This window comes from Odontesthes bonariensis, chromosome 22, assembly GCF_027942865.1.
Source record: "Odontesthes bonariensis isolate fOdoBon6 chromosome 22, fOdoBon6.hap1, whole genome shotgun sequence".
Taxonomy (NCBI): Eukaryota; Metazoa; Chordata; class Actinopteri; order Atheriniformes; family Atherinopsidae; genus Odontesthes; species Odontesthes bonariensis.
The window spans coordinates 18,029,284-18,049,405 of record NC_134527.1 but is presented as its reverse complement, the minus strand read 5'-3'; the positions used below and the strand labels follow the sequence as shown (position 1 = coordinate 18,049,405).

The 20,122-nt window shown below is 41.9% G+C and overlaps 1 protein-coding gene across 3 annotated transcripts in view; it reads right to left on the bottom strand.

The window, feature by feature from the left end:
- ptpn13 (protein tyrosine phosphatase non-receptor type 13) overlaps window positions 1–20,122 on the bottom strand; it is a 42,042-nt gene that overhangs the window by 20,371 nt on the left and 1,549 nt on the right. For all 3 annotated transcript variants that reach the window (XM_075456346.1, XM_075456347.1, XM_075456348.1), the window contains exons 2-8: window positions 15,461–15,580; window positions 12,853–13,019; window positions 11,383–11,448; window positions 9,547–9,732; window positions 9,269–9,356; window positions 6,833–7,465; window positions 935–1,027 (exon numbers count right to left, since the gene is read on the bottom strand). In XM_075456346.1, coding sequence (XP_075312461.1) covers window positions 935–1,027; window positions 6,833–7,465; window positions 9,269–9,356; window positions 9,547–9,732; window positions 11,383–11,448; window positions 12,853–13,019; window positions 15,461–15,575 — 1,348 coding nt within the window. In that variant the 5' untranslated portion in view covers window positions 15,576–15,580. The remainder of the gene's footprint in view (window positions 1–934; window positions 1,028–6,832; window positions 7,466–9,268; window positions 9,357–9,546; window positions 9,733–11,382; window positions 11,449–12,852; window positions 13,020–15,460; window positions 15,581–20,122) is intronic.

Below are 20,122 nucleotides of genomic sequence, written 5' to 3'. Positions count from 1 at the left end.
TTGCAGACTTTCCCACCCTTTACAACGGTCTTGTGCAACATCGCAGAGGTCATGATGTCATTTGCAACATTCAGTAAGTAAGTGACAGCGGTGAACTTCTTTTACACCGCTGTCACTTACCTGTAACCTGAGAACAGGGTGCTGTGCTTCCTTTAAATCAGGTTAAAACAGTTTACCTAACTATGTCAAGCCTGAGAGTGTTCTCTCGGTTACTCGGCCATAAGACACGAGAGAATCTGACTATGAGCCGTACAGCACACAGCTGTCAGTGGAGAAAACAAACTATCTTTCCTCAGTCGTGTGTCCCAATCTAATCGATGTAATTACTCAGTCAGCAGTGATGTGAATCAACATGAATGGGGCTGATAAACATGTGGTGACAGTGTTGCTCAGAATTGGTCAAAAACCCTTGTGGAGCCGTAGCCGAGCCCTCTGATCAGCGCTGCATGAAAAAAAGATCACTATCAACTTACAGTAATAAACAAATGCAACCAATAATAATATATAAAGCTATCTTTTCTAAAGAGGATGAACATAGACCGTCACATGAGAGGCAAAATGTATTCCTTTCGTCAAGATTGGGAACTACCTTGTGTAGGATGTGGACGGACTTTTTACACACTCAAAAGAATCAAGTAAATCTGAAAGCAACATCTAAGCTAACAGCATACTTAAACAGCTAAGAAATTTACCCAGGAGGTTGAGCTCCGTTTTAACACCTGCTAAGGTAAGATAGCACCTAGGCCACCGCCAACGTCACGTATAGGAAATATATCGGCACTCTTGTCGGTATATCTCACTTCTGTCCGTTTTTATTGGGATGTTATTGCTTCTGTCGTGTGGACATAGCCATGATACCTCGTGGGTGTACAGCATCTAAGGGTTTGCACACATAAAATCCCATTACATGAGTAGACAATTGTGTATATCTCACCTTGTCTGTAGTCTGGATCAGAGGAGGTCACTGAGGGGCTTTCACTGGATGAGCTGTAATCACTGTGGTGCCTTTGGTGGATGTGGACAGGTTCTGAGAGCAGAGAGAGCCCATCATTTAAAAAAGATAAGTCAAACAAGAAAGACATAGCTGGCAAGCGCGTTCTACAACTTAATGGTGATATAGGCTTTGTTTGCAAGACATGTTAAGGTGAAACATTTTTTTCAAAGTCAACTCACGCACACTTTTACCGAAAAGTCGCATTACTTTTTTTTTTTAAATTTAAAAAAAATATATTTAAAAGAAAAAATTTTGTTAAAAAAGGGCTGTTTTCAGATTTCTCCAAAACATACCCAGACCGTCCGACACCAAGCGAGTACAGTGACACACACAAAGAAAGTATTAGTCATGCTGTTGGTAAACACCACAGATGAAAAGCACATGTAGCTCCTCAGAAAAGCAGATTCCCCCCCCCCCCCCCCCCGGTCAGGTTGGAGAGCTTTTTATTCAAGGGCGTTATCTTCTGTCTCGCTCGACTGGTAGAATCACAACAAGTACAGACCAGCTCAACACAATTATTTAGTAATTCTTCATTTTCTTTCAAAACGACGACCTACAATTCGGTGGTAACAAAAAAAAAAAAAAAACCCAAACACTTGCTCAAGTGTCCACCTTAACGTGTGAGTCATGTGTTTTTCTGGCAGGTAAACAGAACTTGAAAGTCTTGCTCCTCAGTATCAGCTACATAACTTAAATGAACATCATTGTCTGCCCCTGCTCAGGAATTTCAGCTCACAGTTTCACAACACAATCGAAGTTGCTTCTCTCTCTCTCTTTTTTTGTTTTTTTACCTAAGCTGTTTACGGAAGACGTACGTGTCTTCATAAACAGCTTAGGTAAAAAAACAATGTTTTTAAAAAAAGCATTGCGGCCCGGCGGCAACTAAAATGCTACAAAGAGGCAGAGGGACTGGTCAGACTATCACTCAGAATAGTTTTCCATTTTCCACTGGCTGGTGAGTCATGAGTTCCCTTTACACAATGTCATCTCTGTTGAAAAGGTAGTGAGAGAATTAGCCTCTCTTGTGCACTTTACAGCAACATAACCCATGCGGTGACGAACTCATAATCAGAGAAACAGTACATGCAGTTAGCCACACATGCATTCACACGCCAAATACTGATGGAACCCGATTTTGTGCGGAACTTTGAAAAACCACAATGGCTGAAGTGAGGAATACAATGCAGAGGAAAATACATTGCGAAACCCATTTATCTCCCAGGAACACTTAATCACTACAAATGTTTATTTAGGATTATTCAACAAATCTTGCTCAGAAAAAAAAAAAAAAGCATTTCACCTATCCTCAGCTTTCAAAAGACTTCCCATGTGAAAGTCTAGTGAGCTCTCTGGAGACAGCAGAGAAACAGAAAAAGCATGGCGTTAATCTCAGTCGACATTAGGCAGCAGAGAAATGTTCTTACGGTGTGGAAACACAATGGACAGGTCGCTGAGAAATCCCAGGAAAGGAAGCCAGAGCACCACTCAGTCCCCAGCTGACAGGCGGTGCCCTACACAGTGTGAAATGCTATGAAAACGCTGTTATGAATATGGCTTATGGAGGACCTTCAAGATTAAAGTTTTTATTCAGATATGATAAACCCTCGTATCAACATGGCACATTCAGAGAAATTCCATCTCAACCTGGGACCAGCATTTCATTCTTTAGGAACATTTTAAGTCTCGTTGCCCCGGGGACAAAAGACAACCCAAATGGATGCAGGTTTCATGAAAGCAACCCAAACGCTTTACAGTCCTCCCTACTGCGGAAATTGTAAATGTATCGCTCTGTAATATAATCATTAACATTTAGAGTTTATGCTTTCCTGATAAGCGGCACTCTCGTGTTGGAGTCCACACCAGACCTGCCTCAGCCCAAAGCCACATGACCCGCTGGCAAGAGCCAGAAAAGTCCAATAATGTTAGGAATTCCCTCATCTCCAACACATGACTCCAATTACAGCTCCTATGTCTGCGAGGAAAGTTTGCACTCATTGAGGATGGAAGCACCTTGGCACCAAAAAAAAAGAAAGGGGGGGTTCCTATGAATTAGATGAGATTGAGGGGACCAGGTAGAAACATGCCCCTGCACACACAGGCATGCACATGACACGAACACTTGCAAATGCACATACAGAGAAGCAAGAGAAGCGGTGTGCAACTCTGTGGAACCTGAGACCACTGACCACTGCTGTGCCATCACTTTCCTGCAGAAAAGAACAGAAAAAAAGGAGAAGAAAAGGAGGTCTCTACCAAGTAACAGATCTTCAAGGCTTTGCAAACAGTTTGTGCTTAAATAGGCCTCATTCATATTACAGCGTCACCATCATCGTTTTCACCTCATGAACTACACCTCTGTTATATTTATTCATTCTCACAGTTTGAACCTACGTTCACTTTTCTTTATTGACCAGAGCAATTGAACCGTGATTGTAGCATGTGCAAAAGTTTGGCCACTGTTTTGAAGTTAGCTCCAAACGAACGCTATCCTCACACCAGTTACAAACTGAGCTCTATGGATGATGAACCTTGGAATGAAGCTGATGAAGCAGTATGGGCCCATGAGGTCATTACTGCTCTTATTTTCCTGCTGTTTAATGTTTTAAAGTTGCCAGTCTGCATTATTTTCTCCCAAATGTTTATTATGAACCTCGTTCAATGTTTAAGAAAGTCAGCTGGCATTTATAAATCCCTCGCAAAGCAGTGTTTATGAGTCCCATTTGGACCAGTGTTTATAATGCAAAGGCTGTTGAAAAACCTCTATTTGAAACATTGATTTTAATGGAGTTGCAGTGAAAATGAAATGATAATGTGGGTGTTCTCGAGCTGATTAAAAAAACGCAAACTGGTTCTTCGGAGGTTCTTAAGTTAAGCCAGCTTGTAACTGGCAGTAGCAGCAGAGTTGTGCAAGAGTTATACAGTCTCAGGACATAAAATGTAACAGTGCATTCGCATTCAAATCAATATTTCTGTACCCATTTCTCCAAACTGGTGCTCATAACAGCACATTGAGACCGATTGGTGGCAAGAAACAGGGGGACCACCAGTAGTTACGGTCTCGATCTCCCAGAGATGATAAACTCCTTCCTTTGTACTGCTGTATGAAATCAAAAAACCTCCAATTACAGTCAATAAAATGCAATGTGGAAGGAAAGACAAGCTGGCTTCACTGGGATGAAAAGCCACAGACGAGGAAAAGAATGCTTGGTTGGTGGCTCGGTCGGCGTTAAAAATAGCTGCCAGAAAAGCAATGAGGCTGCAAGCAGCTGGAGATTAGGGAGTCGGGAGGAACATTGAGACGAGGAGAGGGAAGAAAAGGTAGAGGACAGTGGTTTATTATGTGAAGTCAGCCAACCTTTTATGCCCCTCCACCATCCCCAGGTGGCTTGAAAACCCATGTAGCCACATGTGAGTCTTGTATAAAACTAGCTTGCCTATGGAGATTTTACTAAGAATGCAATAAGCTCATAAGGGGAAACATAAAGCTCTTGGGACTGACTGCTGAGGAGTTAAACAATTGTGTTGTGTGTACTCTGACAAAGCATGTGATTGTACAAAGACTTTTTTCTCCCAAGTCAGTAACACCCTGAGAGTATGTATTACAACCCCAAACCCGAACAACTTGGGTGAATATGGAGGACTCATACGAGCAGATCTTTGAGGAGCAAATATGCCCAGAAGACCTCATGTAGCTTTTTCTCTTTACAATGCATACCATCAATGAACAATTCAAGAAATAACCGAAAGGCTTTCAGTGCATAAAGGGATAGGACACCCATGTTCTCCATCATACATCAACAGCTGATACAACCACATGGACAAGGGATTACTGACAGAAACCTTTCAAAAACACAACAATACAGAGCTGTGTTCACAAAGGCCACTTCAAATTTTACTGTATAAAATAGAGAAAACTCGCCTTCTCCGGGCTCTGAGGCATCTGGAATGGACCATCACAAGGTTAAATTGTGTAGTGTGGTCAGACCAATCAGTATTCTGGATATTTTTTGGAAACAACTGTGGATCAAGGACGAAAAGAACCAGACTGTTATCGGCAACAAGTCCCAAACCGGGCTCTGCAACGATATGGGTTGTAACAGTGCACTGAGGCAAAGCTCATTTACACTTCTGGGATGCAGCGTTAAAGGTGGGGTCTGAGATCTTGGAAAAACGGTTCCTGCAAGCTATTTATAATACACAACCATCCTTGCCTCTCCCTTCAGCCCACCCCTCGCCCACCACGCCTTCAAAACACATGAACGAGTCACAAGTCTGTGAACGCGCACGGGGGAGGGGGGCTGATGGTTGATTGGCATGTCAGAATCCAATAGAAGTAAGTCTCACCATTACTTCTATTGGTCAGACATTTCCTCTTGCTACACCCTCTACAATGGACTAAAAGATTTCGTTTTTTTCCAAACATTCAATTTTAGTGGATGCAATGGGGTCGTGAGGAGGTTTTCAGACAATATGATAAAAAATGCTCCAGAAAACATCACAGACCCCTCCTTTTAATGCAGAAGACTCAAGAGTTAAAAGCAACACATGCTGCCTTCAAGACGACATCTCTTCAAGAGACACAAAACTATCCGAAACCTTATTCTGTACTCGCTACAAAGACACGACCGAAGAAGAAGAGGAGAATGCGCCGAAGATTTTCAAAACGCAACAAAAACCAGCCCATAATGTTGAACAGCACACGACTTTTTTGCAGGAAGAATGGGACAAAATAGCACCTGAAACAAGTCTGAGCTTTGTAACCACAGTGCCACAATGTCTTCTGCGTGCTGCGGGAAGGCATGGCAACAGCACAGAGTGGTAAAATACTGTCCCAACTCTCTTTGTAAAGTGTCTGGCCTGAAATGCTGGTATAGATTTTTTTATCAATAAAGACAATGAAGCTGACGAGACATTAAATATCTTGGGTTCATACGGCCTGCAAGGAAATCAAAGTCAAAGTAAATTAACATTTTCCCTCCCTATGTATTTAACTGTTTTGCACGCACATGCACTCATTTATCCATATGTAAAAGAAAATAGAGAATCTCTGTATATATAATATTTGTGACAGTTAGAAGCACGCTAGATTTCAGCTGGCCTGTACTTAGTAGCAACCATTTGGCAACCTTTGTACTAGTGACTCATTCATTCTGTCTAAACACTGCTACCCAGCCACCACCAATGATACTTCATTCGAGCCAGCACCCAGCACTCAACCCACATGGTAGTTACACTCAGACACACAACCAATAGTGAGTCCAAGTGTCTAGCTGCTCATACGAAACTACTGTGATCACAACAAAAGCTCTCGGAAGATGTGAGTGGAGAATAATGGACAGATGGCTATATGGTGGGATAAATCCATTGGTCCACTGGGTCAGTGAAAGAATGCTTTACTGAACTACCTTAATACATCGAGGCCCAAACACTGCATGTGGTGACAATGCATATGGCATAGGACCAAGTTCAGATGTGTCACCACGATTCATAATTCACCGCAAATGAGAAGGCATTTGTTTTGTGGGGCGTGTTGCAATGAGGGTTAACAAAAAGGTAGGAGACAAAAGACAGCCGCCTGTCTGAAGCAGCTAAACCAGGTTATGTAGTTTTTCGATTTTCACCGTAAGCTTGTTTTAAACGTTTGCCACCTGAGCCATTTGTGTGTGATCGATACCAACAGCCAAACACATAAATGGCTGGGATTTTCTATCCCGCTTCTACACGTGTTGTGCATATCAACGGTCCAGTTCTTGACAAGCAGAACATTATACCACTGAGCTACCCCAGCATAAACATATATGGTCAATACGAAACATTGAAATGAAAATGATTACTCACCATCCACTGCTTTTCGGAACACTTGAAGTTTCCTCTGTCTGTCCTTGATCTTGTCATAAGCTCCAGCGAGACCCGAGCCAACAGACAGGGCCGAGAAGTGATACTGCTTCCTATTCTTCAGCCCACCAAACTCAGAATAGTGAGAATCCCTCTCCCGAGACGCCAGCATAGGTGATTTATGCCTGCCTACCGAGTGAGTACTTAGGGCAGTGCTGCCTCTCCGAGCATCCTCCAAAGCTCCAAAACGTAGGGCCTCTGGGTCGATAAAAGCTAAATCCACAGAGGAGGCCCATGTCTTCCTGGCCTGACTTGGCCCCAGTTCTGCACTGCAGAAAGCTAAAGACCTACGGTCCAGTTCCACAGGCCGGCCCTTTTGTTGGGGGTGAAGAGGGTGCAGATAGGGATAAGAGTGCTGGTACTGGAGTGAAGGTGGTTTAGGGTAGAGTTCTGTGGGGGATTCAGAGTTTGTGTGATAATCGGAGGGGGGATACTGTGGGCCAGCACCCTCATCCCCCTTCAACAAGTCTTGGATTGGTAGCGAGCCCATGGACCGACTAAGGCCGCGGTTAAGAGATGTTTGTTCCTGAGTTCTGGCCCTGTAGCGCTCCAGAACCCTGGGGGCGGCACTCCTCCCTGAGAACAAGAAATTAGATGGTTTAAAAAAAAAAGAAATATGAATCTACATTTCATTCCCATTGGAAATCCAACTAGTCCATCAAAATGTCTTTCTTAAAACTGATTAATGGATACCGTTTATAGTCTTCAACTGTCCATAATTCAAAAAGTTTGCTTTTCTCGACATGTCGTACATAAACTGTTAGACTGTATAAACTCTTGTTTTGGAAACACAGATAAAAAAAATAAAAAAAAGGTTGAATGTGCACGAACAAGAGCAAAAACAAGGGAAAGAGATCCTAGATGAAAGCAGAGCCAGACATTAAACCCTGTAAAAATGCAGCATGTGTTAGTTTGATCTAGAAAGCACATGCTGGTTGGAAACACATCAAAGATAGTCAGACTATGTTCCAAGAGTTCAGGGAAACTCACAAGTACTTGACTGTGTTGAAACTGAGAAAAGAGCACTTTTTTTTTCCTCCAGAAGGATGTCTTATTTTTCATCTATTCATCCATCCGCTACACAAGAAGGCCGGGGCCTTTCCAAGCTGTATTGCCTTAAGAGGTTGGGCGCACCCAAAGCGGGCTGGCAGCCAATCACAGACCTGACATGTACATATCACAAAGAGGTCTGCTCTTGATTACTCGTTTCAGCTAAATACTACCGTGGTATCGCTGTTATATGGACATACTGGATCAATTTTGAAAAAAATATGCTAGCAGCTCCTACAACTTTGAACCACTGGGAAATGAGAGACAGAGAGCTGCTCCTTGAGAAGAAAGATGCTTCAGAACTCTTTGCATGTACTTTCCCTAGGGCTGGCTGCTGCTCAACCAGGGAGACAAAGCACTGATACAAACAGCAAACCAGCAGCTTCACTGGTGACTCAGAAATATGCATCTGTAATCGTTGCCATGCCGTGCTTACATAATCGGAGTGACAGCCGTGGCTGTGCTTAGCTCCCCTTTCCGTGGCATTCAGAAACCACTAGGAAGATTTGGTCATATTTTCCTTTCATTTTATCTGAATTTGAGGTTGTAGTGTGTAGTTTCTTGGATACTTTAAAAAAAAAAAAAAAAAATTTTCTTTCCTTTTCCGAAACTCAGAAAGCGAGGATGTAAGTGATACATGGCTCGAAAGCCAAGGACAACATTCAAATCGGATTTTTTTTTTTTTTCAGATTCTTTCACACGGAAACTTTCAGTATGTATACAGGAGCATATCCAACCACATCCACTGTAAAGTGTTAAAAGCACAGGTCTGTCATTACGTGGGGGAATTAAACGCATCGCCAAATATTATAATGAGAGTTGAACCTTTAAGGTTTCCTGTGGCATCTGGCATTAACCACCGCTAGGTACCCAGGCCTACTCACTGATAACACAGCACAAGCTTCGGTATTTCAAAGATGCTCCGAGTTTCTTGGCGCTTCAGATTTGATCCTTACACATATGAGACATATGTGTTTACACCTGCCAGTTTACATTACCATCACTTGATACTGATCTATCACAGATATATCAGTAATGGCATACTGTATGTTCGTCTATATGAAAATTAACTAAAACAGAATATCGTGAAGGATAAATTATCTGACGTAAATTTAAATAAACGTCAACACAGTCTGTACTGCAGATCTGAGTTGTGACCAGCACTATTCACATCATCTGTCAGACGACTGATGCCGCCTCTCATGTCAAGAGAACGACACTGCGAGAATTATGATAAATGAATGACTCTCCGTGCCATGGAGAATGTCTTTGGACAACAAAAATATGGCTGTAGTTGAGTTTAGTGTCTATCAGTGTAGCTCATCTTACCAGAAGGCAACCCTTTGCCCCTCAGCCTTTCTCGAATCTCCTTACTCCGCTCAGGAAGCGACTCTCTGTCTGTCAGCAGGCCATCCAGCTGATAAAAAGAGGCAGACAGTTATAGTAACTAATGAACCAGGAAAAGAGGAGGAAGGGTGGGGAAAAAAATGAACACATCTCAGAGAGCGAAAAGAATCCCAACTTGGAGTGATCCAATCAAATTCTATCAACACCAGCCCCATTATCTGCAACAATCTAAGACTCGAATATCATAATTACATGAATACCTGAGAGAGGCTGCCCAGCACCAACCGGACCAGCTTTCTGATGTAGGAGAAGGGAGGGTCACAGCTGGAGTTTCGGATGTGCTTGCTGCAGATGTCCAGCACCGTGCGCAGCGACATTCGACTCAATGTAACATCATCACACATGTTGAGCAGCAGACTGTTTAGGTGTTCCCCCAGCTTCATCGGCTGCAAAGGAAACAGAATGAAGACAGTCAAAACAGACAAAACGATAAGCTCTATTTGTATATTCAAATCTGATATAATCGTGTCGTGTTGTAATTTTTGCATCAAAAGTTTCACTTCTATCCAAGCCCTGCCTGCGTGCGTGCCAAAATCTAACCATCTATACTTGTATTTCTATGTGTGTCAAATTCAGTCTTTGTTTGGGTTATGCTTGAAAATATCTCCAAAGTATTTTGAATGAAATGTTTCCACAATTTCAGGGTGAAATTCCAATTGAGACATCCATTTCTCACGGTTAATGGTAGCAACACAGTGCTACCTACGAAATCTATGGCATCCCAATCAGCCTGATCTGTACTTTCTATTTAGAGCGGTGACAATTATCCACACAGTCATTGTGATCCAAGACTTTCACGATAACAATGTTACCCCAATATCAATGGAAAACTTCTATTTAAAATATAGGGCTGTGAAATATTATCAGCAGGCATTTATACTTGGGTATATGACACACGACTGGTGGTGCTGGTTCTAATCAGAGTCGGCAAACCAACTGCTTTGCGGTCGACTAAATAACTTTTAAATGTCACTTTCTAAAATATATTTCATTTGTAGGGTTGAGGATAAATGCATGTAATTCAATCAATGAAGTTAGACAATCTGTACTGTCCTCCGACCAATACCCTTCAGATAAAAAAAAGAAATCACGAGGTACAGTGGATTTCCACTTCTTATCTAATGATACACAGTCTGCGGAGCTACCATGGGGACAGCTGCAGTGACTCATAGGTCAGAGAGAGGAAATTTTTCATGAGAGTGGATGGAGCCTGAGCCCTCCACTGGAACATAACAAATAGCAAACCTAACATGAGGCATGATGTCTCAAAACTGTGGGCGGTATTTTCTCATAAACGTGAACACACCAGGCGGATTGTGTTGCACCTGACTGACTGCCGAGGAGATACGTGAGCAACCTGAGCTTCACCGCAGTCAAACACATTCCTGCGTGCGTTCACAAATCAGATACAGATCATATCTTAAAAGGGAAGATTCCACGGAAACACAATTTCTGACTTAGCTTGTGAGGTGTTTGACAGTCATATTCACAGTTTCAATATGTATTAATTTATGTGGTTTTGCCACGCACCACTTCCTCTTATGTCATTCTTCTCCCTCATTGTGCCAGTGTGACTGGTCAGGTTAAAGTTTCTTTTCCGTTTTTTTTTTTTTTTTTATGCCAAATAATCAACTTTTGTATCCATTGTCAAATATCAATAAGTTTAAGTGTCAATACTCTAGCACAAAAGATTAAAAAAATCTCAGTTACTAATAACTGCAAAATGTGTTAGTCATACCATTAATGTCATTTTGTCAGTAAGATCACAAAAAAAACCTCGTTTTAAAGAACATAACATATTTTTAGGTGACGTTAAAGCTGAGTGTATTATGTAACAGTGAGATATTAGCCATGTTTGTCCACTTTGCTCTGCACAGCATGTGATCTCAAATGTGGTAAAAAAAATAAATAAATTTTTTTTAAAAGTCATAACTATAATTTAGTCATTAACTGAGTTTCTTATTAACGAGTGAGACAGTGACTCCACATTTTAAGCCCTATCCACCTGGAATAAAGGATTCATGGAGATGATTTACCTGACTTTGGGGGATTTCATAGTCTGCTCCCCAGAATAGGGTCATTCCCAGAGAGTACATGTGCATCTGTGAAGCGGGGAAAAAAAACAAAACAAAACAAAGCAGCCCATTAGGCTAAAATGTAAAAGAGAGAACAGAGAACATTTAACAGGATGAGGACTGTGAAGGTACACTTTCATTCAGGATGTTCAAATTAAATTGTTAGAAGATAGAAAGTTTTTTTGTTTTTTTTTTCCACACACAAAGAAAAAAAAGAAAAAACAGAGGCTTTCAGACTAAATCCGAAAACATTTTTTCCATTTCCTCCTTCTTATTACTCTCCACTCATTGCTTGGGAGAGAAATTGCTTCCCCTCCGTGTTGGGCTTGGTAGAGGAAAGAATAATTCAGGGATTGCCAAAGAATGCAACATATCCTTCAAGGTCTTTTCGGAACAGAGCTCCGAGTGCACATTTAAAGACACACGAATGCCTTCAGAAAATGCTGAAACCCGAAAAGCGGGAGATTAAAAGCGATACTACAACTCGCTGAAATGCTGAAAAAATCGGACGGAAAACTGTAGCACTTGCAAGCTGACATGTGTTTACCCTCAGTCTGATAATGAAGGGAACAGATTATACCTTCTACACTGAAATAACTCAGCTGGGGAGTCAGGCCCAGGGCTGGAAAACTGACTCAGCACAAAACTCTGTTGAGGTCTGTGGAGCTGTGCCAGAGACGGGTTTCCAGTCAATCAAGCTTTTAGCTCTGTTCACCAGGAAGGCGGAGGTGAGGAGGCTGATGTTAGAGGCGTGCGGTGATTCTGTGCACTGCAGAGGGTAATATGGTGGCTGCAAATGCACCGGTGTGCTCTGCTGTTTTCCAAGTTTTGATATATAATCATCACCCTTCCCCAAAAAAGGATTTTTCTTTCCCCAACTTGTTCCTGTATATTTTGGTAAACTGTAAAATTCAGTTATTTTCTAATTCTCTACACCTCAAGCAGCTCGAGGAGAGCGACGGGACGATGTTAAGTGTTTTGTTTTTAAATCCTACAACCACACTTGCATGAGCACAGAGGTGTCACCACTGTAGAAATTCTTCTGCCGGTTTCACACCCTTACACTGATTGACTTGTGGTGGTGCACCAAGCAACCAGCGAACGTCAGAGCAAGCAAACACGGATGCGAACAATTCAGGTTTAAAATAGTTTTTTTTTCCACGAGGAAGGCATTTTTAGTACATACACAGTGCTGATTGGAGAAAAAAATTACTGAATTTAAAACTGACTCCAGTCAGAAGGACAATATTTGGCTGGGTGATTATTTTTTGCAACTTGAAATAGAGTTTTTTTTTTTTTTTTTTTTCCCCAAATTACACTGAGCATCATTAGCATGAGATTTGTGGGGGGAAAAAAGTGATAAAACATGTACTTAGGCCTAACAATTTGTATGGTTCTGTTACCACGCGTTGGACCATAACTGCTTTTTACCTTCTCCATGTCAGATATGGAATTCAAGGGGAGCCCTTCCAGGACCTCTGGAGCTGTGAAGGCTTTTAAGTCCTGCTGGGTGACATACTCGTCTGTGAATGAGATGTTGCCAGAGGGCATGAGCAGGAGGGACCAGGGGGAGATAATGAAGCCCGTGGCTGCAGGGTCTGGTGGTGGAAAGAAACAATTCAACTCAGGGAGATATGATCAGGAGCAAAAACAAGCCAACAAACACAATTTGCTACACTTTCCTTACATAAACTCTCAGCTAAAGCTCACCGCTACCATCAAATTCTGTCCGGTCAGTCACAGCCTGAATGCAACAACTGTGGATATATCCAACCGCAGTGGAGGGTTCTCGCTGAGACTTTAGCGCTTGCGGATATTCAGGATGACTGAAGTAAACAAAAACACATGTTGCTTTCTTAGCCTGCAAGAAAGTAACTGTTGAGGCATGGAAGCAGAGAGGAATGACTACGCAGCATAACCCTCTTTTCCTGCGAAGCCACAGCCAGTACTGGGGTTGGAGAATGTTTTAAAAATATACAGAGGAATGTTTCAGCAGCGCTGCAGAAATTCTTTTCTTTGACTGATACTTAACTCCGAGAGGAGCAGAGAGTGGAACAGAGGAACTTGATTTGAGGCACCCAAAAAAACAAATAAATCCGTGTTCAAAAGCTGGAATCTACTAAGTAAATATAGGTTTCCTGTTTAAAACCCGTGTGACCATTTGGAGAGCTTAATGAAAAGAAGACTGGGTCACTAGGTGTTTCCAACACAAAGCTTTTGCTCTCAATGACCAAAAAGTTCCCGACTCACCCAGAGAGAATTTATTTCTTAATGCACGGCAAATCTATCAGCGCTTTCAACGGCCCCAACATTTGCAAAAAAGCCGTGCTGACAGGAAACCAACTAGTTCAACTTAAAACGTACCAAGAATTCAAAAAAATCTCCGTAAATAAGTAATCAAACGTGCACCGTTTGATTTCCTACTGACTCTGATGGGCAGTGTACTGTGTCAGTCTGCTCACTGAACTATTAGGGACAGGGGAATAACTCACCGATAATATGTTCAGTGCAAACAGCCTGTTCTACACGAGTAAATGTTCACTAACCGCACTGAGCATCATGCCTCAAATCCCCCTGCAAACAGGCCACTAAAGCCCATAAGCAGTTATCAAAGGCCGCAGCCGAATTCGCAACACTCGAGCAGACAGAGAAGATAGATAACATAATGAAAAGATGGAGGCATGATGGAAAATTCCTCAGACGAACCAGAAACCCTCACAAATCACCTACTCAAACAAATCCTGCTTAAACAAACACTCGGTAACCACTACTGTTTACATACAAGAATAAAATTGTGCTGGTGGCGTTTAAGGATGCGCGTCCTCGAGTCCTGACACTCCCTTTAACTGCATCAAATACGGAAACGAAAAACAGCTTGGGATGTGAAGTTTAGTGCAAAATTCACAAACACTACACTTTAGCTAGTTATTTATTTTCCCTCTTTTTTTTGTCTCTTTAAACATCACCCTGCACCAATTGCACATATCCACGACAGCGACATTGTTACTGCTGATTGGCGCATCTAAAAAGGAAAAAAAAAAATAAATAAATCAAAAAACAAATTTCAAAGCCTGAATCTACATTGTTTAATAACCCATTCTTGTGGCAAACTGACTTCTTTACATAGCTCTGTGACTACATAATAGCTGGGTCCAACATCTGCTATTCAAATTTTAGCTTCACTCAGCAGTCCAAAGCTGTACACACCAAAGGCCACAATTTACTCAGTATAGCTACACATTGGAAAAAGGAAGAAAAATGCAGTGACTGCAGCACAGCGCCATGTAAAGACTAAAATAATGAAAAAATACTTTGTGTTCGGCATTGCTTTTTGATTTCAGAGCTTTATCTGAGAAGCCTTCATCACTAAAATGCTGCGCGATGGTGATTCCAGCGATCGGCTTATCATAACTGTGACCTCAGCGGGAGAGAAATATTCACAGCCGTCACTGATAAGAGAGATTTTCCCACAGCAGACCAGGACTGTCGGCAAAACCAGAAGTTGAAGTCAAACTGGTTTATGCAGAAGCACATGTGGCCAGATCTTGGTTACAGTGTCACGGAAATTCACAACGATCAACCATTTGGATGACACAATTATGGCCTGTGTAATCAGATGGACCAAAATTTCCAATGAAACTGGGCACTGCCCAGACTTTTTAAACAAAGCGCAGGGGACTGCAGTTGCATGCTGACTCACATCCTCTCCAGAGCAGAGATAAATCTCCCTTAGTCACCCACTGTTTAAGTTTTCTTAAACAACAAAGACTCCCTGGAATCTGACACCTTATCTCTTTCTGCCTTCATGGACAACCGCAAACACTTACAGGCACAGATGGCTCACAAAAATGATGAAAATGTTCAAAACAAAACTGCACAGTCGATAATCATCATAATGAAGGCAATGGGGCGGATTCCGGGAATCAAAAGGGAAAGCGTAGGCTAATTTAGATGCTTTTAGGCGTTTGTTGGACCAGAATTGGCCTGTATAATAAATTCTGGGAATCATCTCCTCACATCTGATTCCACATGTTCCTACCTTTGTGGAAAAGTTCTTGGAGGCTCTCTGCACTCTGGCTTAGCACTGCCCAGACCTCCTCCTCTTGGAGCGGGCCTCCTCGAACCTCCAAGGCTTCTGCCAGAGACACGTGCATCTTCCCTGCACAGGTAGAGAAAGAGCAGCATGTTAGGTGCTGTGTGGGCATGTGCGGGAGGGGTTATATGAATGATCAATACCACATGCCCACCACTTTGAAGGTTAAAGAAAAATACATCCAACTATGGAACAAATGGGAAATATTACAGACACACACACCTAAAGCGCAGAATACTTGAGCACACATAAAAACCTGTGTCCCGGTGTCAGTTCTCTGGAGGAGAGAAACAGGTTTTTGTCAAGATCTTGCCTGTATTTAAACACCATCCACCGTTACTTTTATTCTGGCTCCACAGATACGAATCATCGCCACATCAATACGTTGCAATCACAAAGCTCCCCTGTGGGGACAGGTTTGCTGTGGAGTTTTCCATTTCTATCGGGGTTACCTTTATCCTCTTTGTTACCTCTCTGATCGATGCCCCGCTCGCCTGGTCTGTGAGCTTTGGTAGTCTATCCTTTCTTGGCATTGGATTTAATGGTGCTACACGGGATATTCAGGAGGATGCCAGCTTATAACCCAACACTGATATGAACTTCTCCAGAAATATATCTGGGACTTGTTTGGAGGGCTTGTTTTGTGGTATTCATTGTGCTGCTTGCCTTGTGGTGCCCTTTCCTCAGCCGTGTTGCAGACTCTGGGGACTTTCACAACAGATGTATTAAGATCTTTCCATTTTTTAGGGCCAATTTACCAGCCGATGTCAAGAACCAACAGTAGTGCTAGATCCCTTTCATGATGCCATCAGTAATCAGTCATATTTTGTCTGGTAAGAAATCCACACTGTACATGTCCTGACAGGCAAACTAGTGAGAGATTTAAAGCCAATAAGACCATATATTCATTTCACTTTCATAACACCGATGTACAGTATTTCATTTTGAGAGGTTTTGACCAACTCTGTCGACTCTGTTTTGAGCACTTGAGCAAACTGACATATTTTATTTTAAGTAACGCCGTCCTATCACACTACAGGAGGTAGCACAAGCACATGATACATGCACACAGAGAAAACACACTCTCTTTAACTTGAGTTACATTCAACAAAGTAGCAGTTTATTCCTCTTGGCCTCTAAAATCCCTAAGAGTTAAGACAGCAGCTTTAAGCTTTAAAGGATACTGATCTACAAAAGAAAACGCAACTTTTTCTTTTTTATTCTAAAAGCTACATCACGCTGCACAAATATGTCGTAAAGTACCCTTCTGTTATCTGATTGCACGTTGTAAAATCTTTAACAGGGTCAAGCTCAGCACACGGAGGGAATATCTCGCTAAATCTGTCATACTTAACAGGTGTGGGTTACAAGAGAAAAGCTCAAAATCCTTGCTCTGTAACTGTCTGCAAACACAACTAAGGCCCCATAGAAAATGAGGACATGTGTGTGCTTTATTCCATCAACCAGCTGAGTCAGTCTCACACGACTCTGACAGATGAGAAAGGATTTCACGAGTCTCTCTTTTTTTTTCCTCCGCATTCAAAGTTTCTCTCTCAACTCCAGCCACCGCGCCGCAGTGACAATGGTTTCTAATCTTCCCAATTCAGCAATGGCATGTTACAAATGTGGGCAAAACAGGAAGCTCGAGTTTTACAGACTGCAACGGGCTGAGCAGAAACTATTAGCACCGAGGGTACATTTTTAGTTCCAAAAATAGAACGCGTTTTAGGGGGAACAACATCTCTAAATTGCAGTTTCTCCGGTGTATAAAAACTCGGAAATTCATTAATGCGATTAGCGAAATAATCAATTAAACGTTGCATGCGCTGCACACACTGCTGTGTAAATATGCAAAAATCCAGGGCAATGCAAACTAATCGGAAAAACCACAGAGATCATACGGACAGTATCGGGTTGAAATGGCAGTAGGCCGTGCACAGTCTTCATAGAGAAGCCACAAACATATGTCAACACTACTTTCAATTCATGAGAGTTCTCTGAGTAGAGCAACTTAAAGGTTAAGATTGATGGATAAAGCAGTAATCTGTTATAATCTTTCATTCATTCCCCCCCCCCCCCTAATATTACTGAGAAAATCCACATTAAACCTCATAGATTAAAGCCTTTACTGAAGCCCATTCAGAGAGAAATCAAGTATGATTCCTCGACCAGACATCACTCATGCTTTGGATGGGTATCAGATTACATCACACTACTTTTACTTAGTTTGAGAACTAAAAAAAAATCTGACAAACTGCAGTTGCTAAGTATATTCGAAACAGCTTGGAAAGCCATATATATGGTGGAAGACACGAATAAATCCCCCCCCCCTAAAAAAAGTACAAATTGGGCATGTTTTTTTAGATGCAATTCCATTATCTATAAATGGCCTGTTGATTCTTATATTACTCCCTCAAACTGCATCGGAAACATCTCTCGGATACCCCTGGATTCGGGGGAAACTGTGCCTAAAAGATTTCATACTTTCCAGAAGCTGACAATCACGCAAGCCCCGTGAGGGGACCACCAAAAACGTTGGTATGCGTTTTCCATGAACCATAAATATCTGTACCAAATTTGGAGCAGACAGATGCTGAGATATTCCATGTAGAAATGACGAATGGGACTTGCTTGTGGTTTCAGAGAGAAATCTCTGGGGGAACGTGAACGTCTGCACAAAATTTCATGCCAATCCATCACATTAGTGCGGACATAGTTCGGCCTAGATCAAAGACTAACCGCTGCCAACCCCCATCGAAAGATGGGGAGTAATGCAGTGTTGTTGTGTCTGGGATTATGGGCTGAATTCATGCACATCATCTAGCCATAAATTTCTGATATAAACTGGGTCAACAACTTCATTAGCATTCATTCTCATTTCCAAAAGCAGGGTGTGAAACAATGTCCTTTCTATGAATTGGAGTTTGCAGAAGAGAGTTAATGAGTAAGCATGTGGCGGGAATGTTTATGCAGGAATGCAGGTTAACCATTCTAGTCAATGGGAGGCGTGAAGTTTGAGGCCAAGTGGGATCCTACCCATCTTGTTCATTACCCATGAGAATGGGGAGAGCTGGTGCTCCGAAGACTGATTGTTTTGTGACCCTTGTTATTTCAACAGAGACCTACAGTGGAATGTTTTTTATCCGCACTGAGGCTGCTGCGCGGGCCAGCTCCTCTCTCATTGGACTACGGTCGCGCTCATTATCGAGGGTGCTTGGGAGCCTGCGGTCCAAAAACGGCAAAAGCAGGAAAAAAAAAAAACCTTCTCCACTTCTGTGCCTTGTTGTCGTTATAGATTTCAAACAGCGGGGATATTTGTTCCCAGGTATATACCCTTACACTATTGCTAGAAATAAAGGGGAAGGAAAAATAAATAAATAAAAACACACACTAAACAAGATTAGAGATTAGATTGCTGTTGTGCATTTGAAAATCCTGGCTACAGTCACAAGGATTTTCAAGGGGAAATAATCCTGGAAACGTGATCGAGTTCTTTACTCTGCACTTAGGTGAAACTTTTCCTCTCCACCCACCTTCCTGTCTGGGACACAGCTACAACCCATGAGATGGATTTGAAAAACAATCCAAAGCAATTTGAAAAATTGTACTTCAGCTAGCAAGATAGCCTACCACTAGTTTCAGCACCTCTGACTGTCTTTCGAAGATCATCCTTCTATATCAGCTAGGGAAAAAAAAAGAAAGAGAAGGAAACCGTCTCTTTAAATCTTACTTCTTACCAAAAAAATCCTTTGAAAACCGGAGAGGTTACAGTTTGACAGCAATCAGCCGTAGAGAAGTCGAGATTCCAGTTTCCTTTCCAAAAACACAACTCATAATAGAAAATAAACGAAGGAATTTGTTCGTGTCATCCAAACATCAGAGCTGTGGTCTCAGCTGGCAGACGCATCTGGGTTAGAAGCAGAAGCTGGTGAGATGCGCCAACACCGAGGTGAAAGTCTCCCTGAAGTTACTCATGCCAGGAAAATTCTGCAACAAACTCAGGATGAACCTCGTTTCTCAGAATCATACCGTGTTGTATAGCCTGCGAGCACATAAGGCCGAGATGAGGATCCTTTAGCCAACACGCCGAGGAACGTAAGGAATAATGTTTTCAATAAACATGGATAGTAATTCAAACATCACTGTGTACTCAACAACAAGGCAGACAAGTAGAACCTGACCGGTTTATCTGTTGCCCAATATAATATGATCCTCTGGACATCTGTTTTAGATATAAATTTGTTTAACAGTTTATTTTATAATGGCACATAATGCAGAAAAAGTAGCATCATCACATGGTTCAGACTCATGCTGTATCCTCGCATTAAGTGGCTGAGTTGTTTGTGGAAAAATTAAACAATGATCTGATCATTTAACACCTTAAATGACACATGGTGTGTGCAGTGCTTCAAATTTAGCATCTTTGCACAACATATTCTCCTTTATTTGTGTAAGGTTTAGCTACACAGTGTTATTTTGAGTAATGTGTGGTTTTCTCTGTCATATAGGCCTATTGGGTTTTTATCCCCTGCCTGGGTACTATGGGTGTAAATCTAGATATTGCTATGTTCTTCCATGTTTACATTTTGCATTTCTAAGCAATGATAT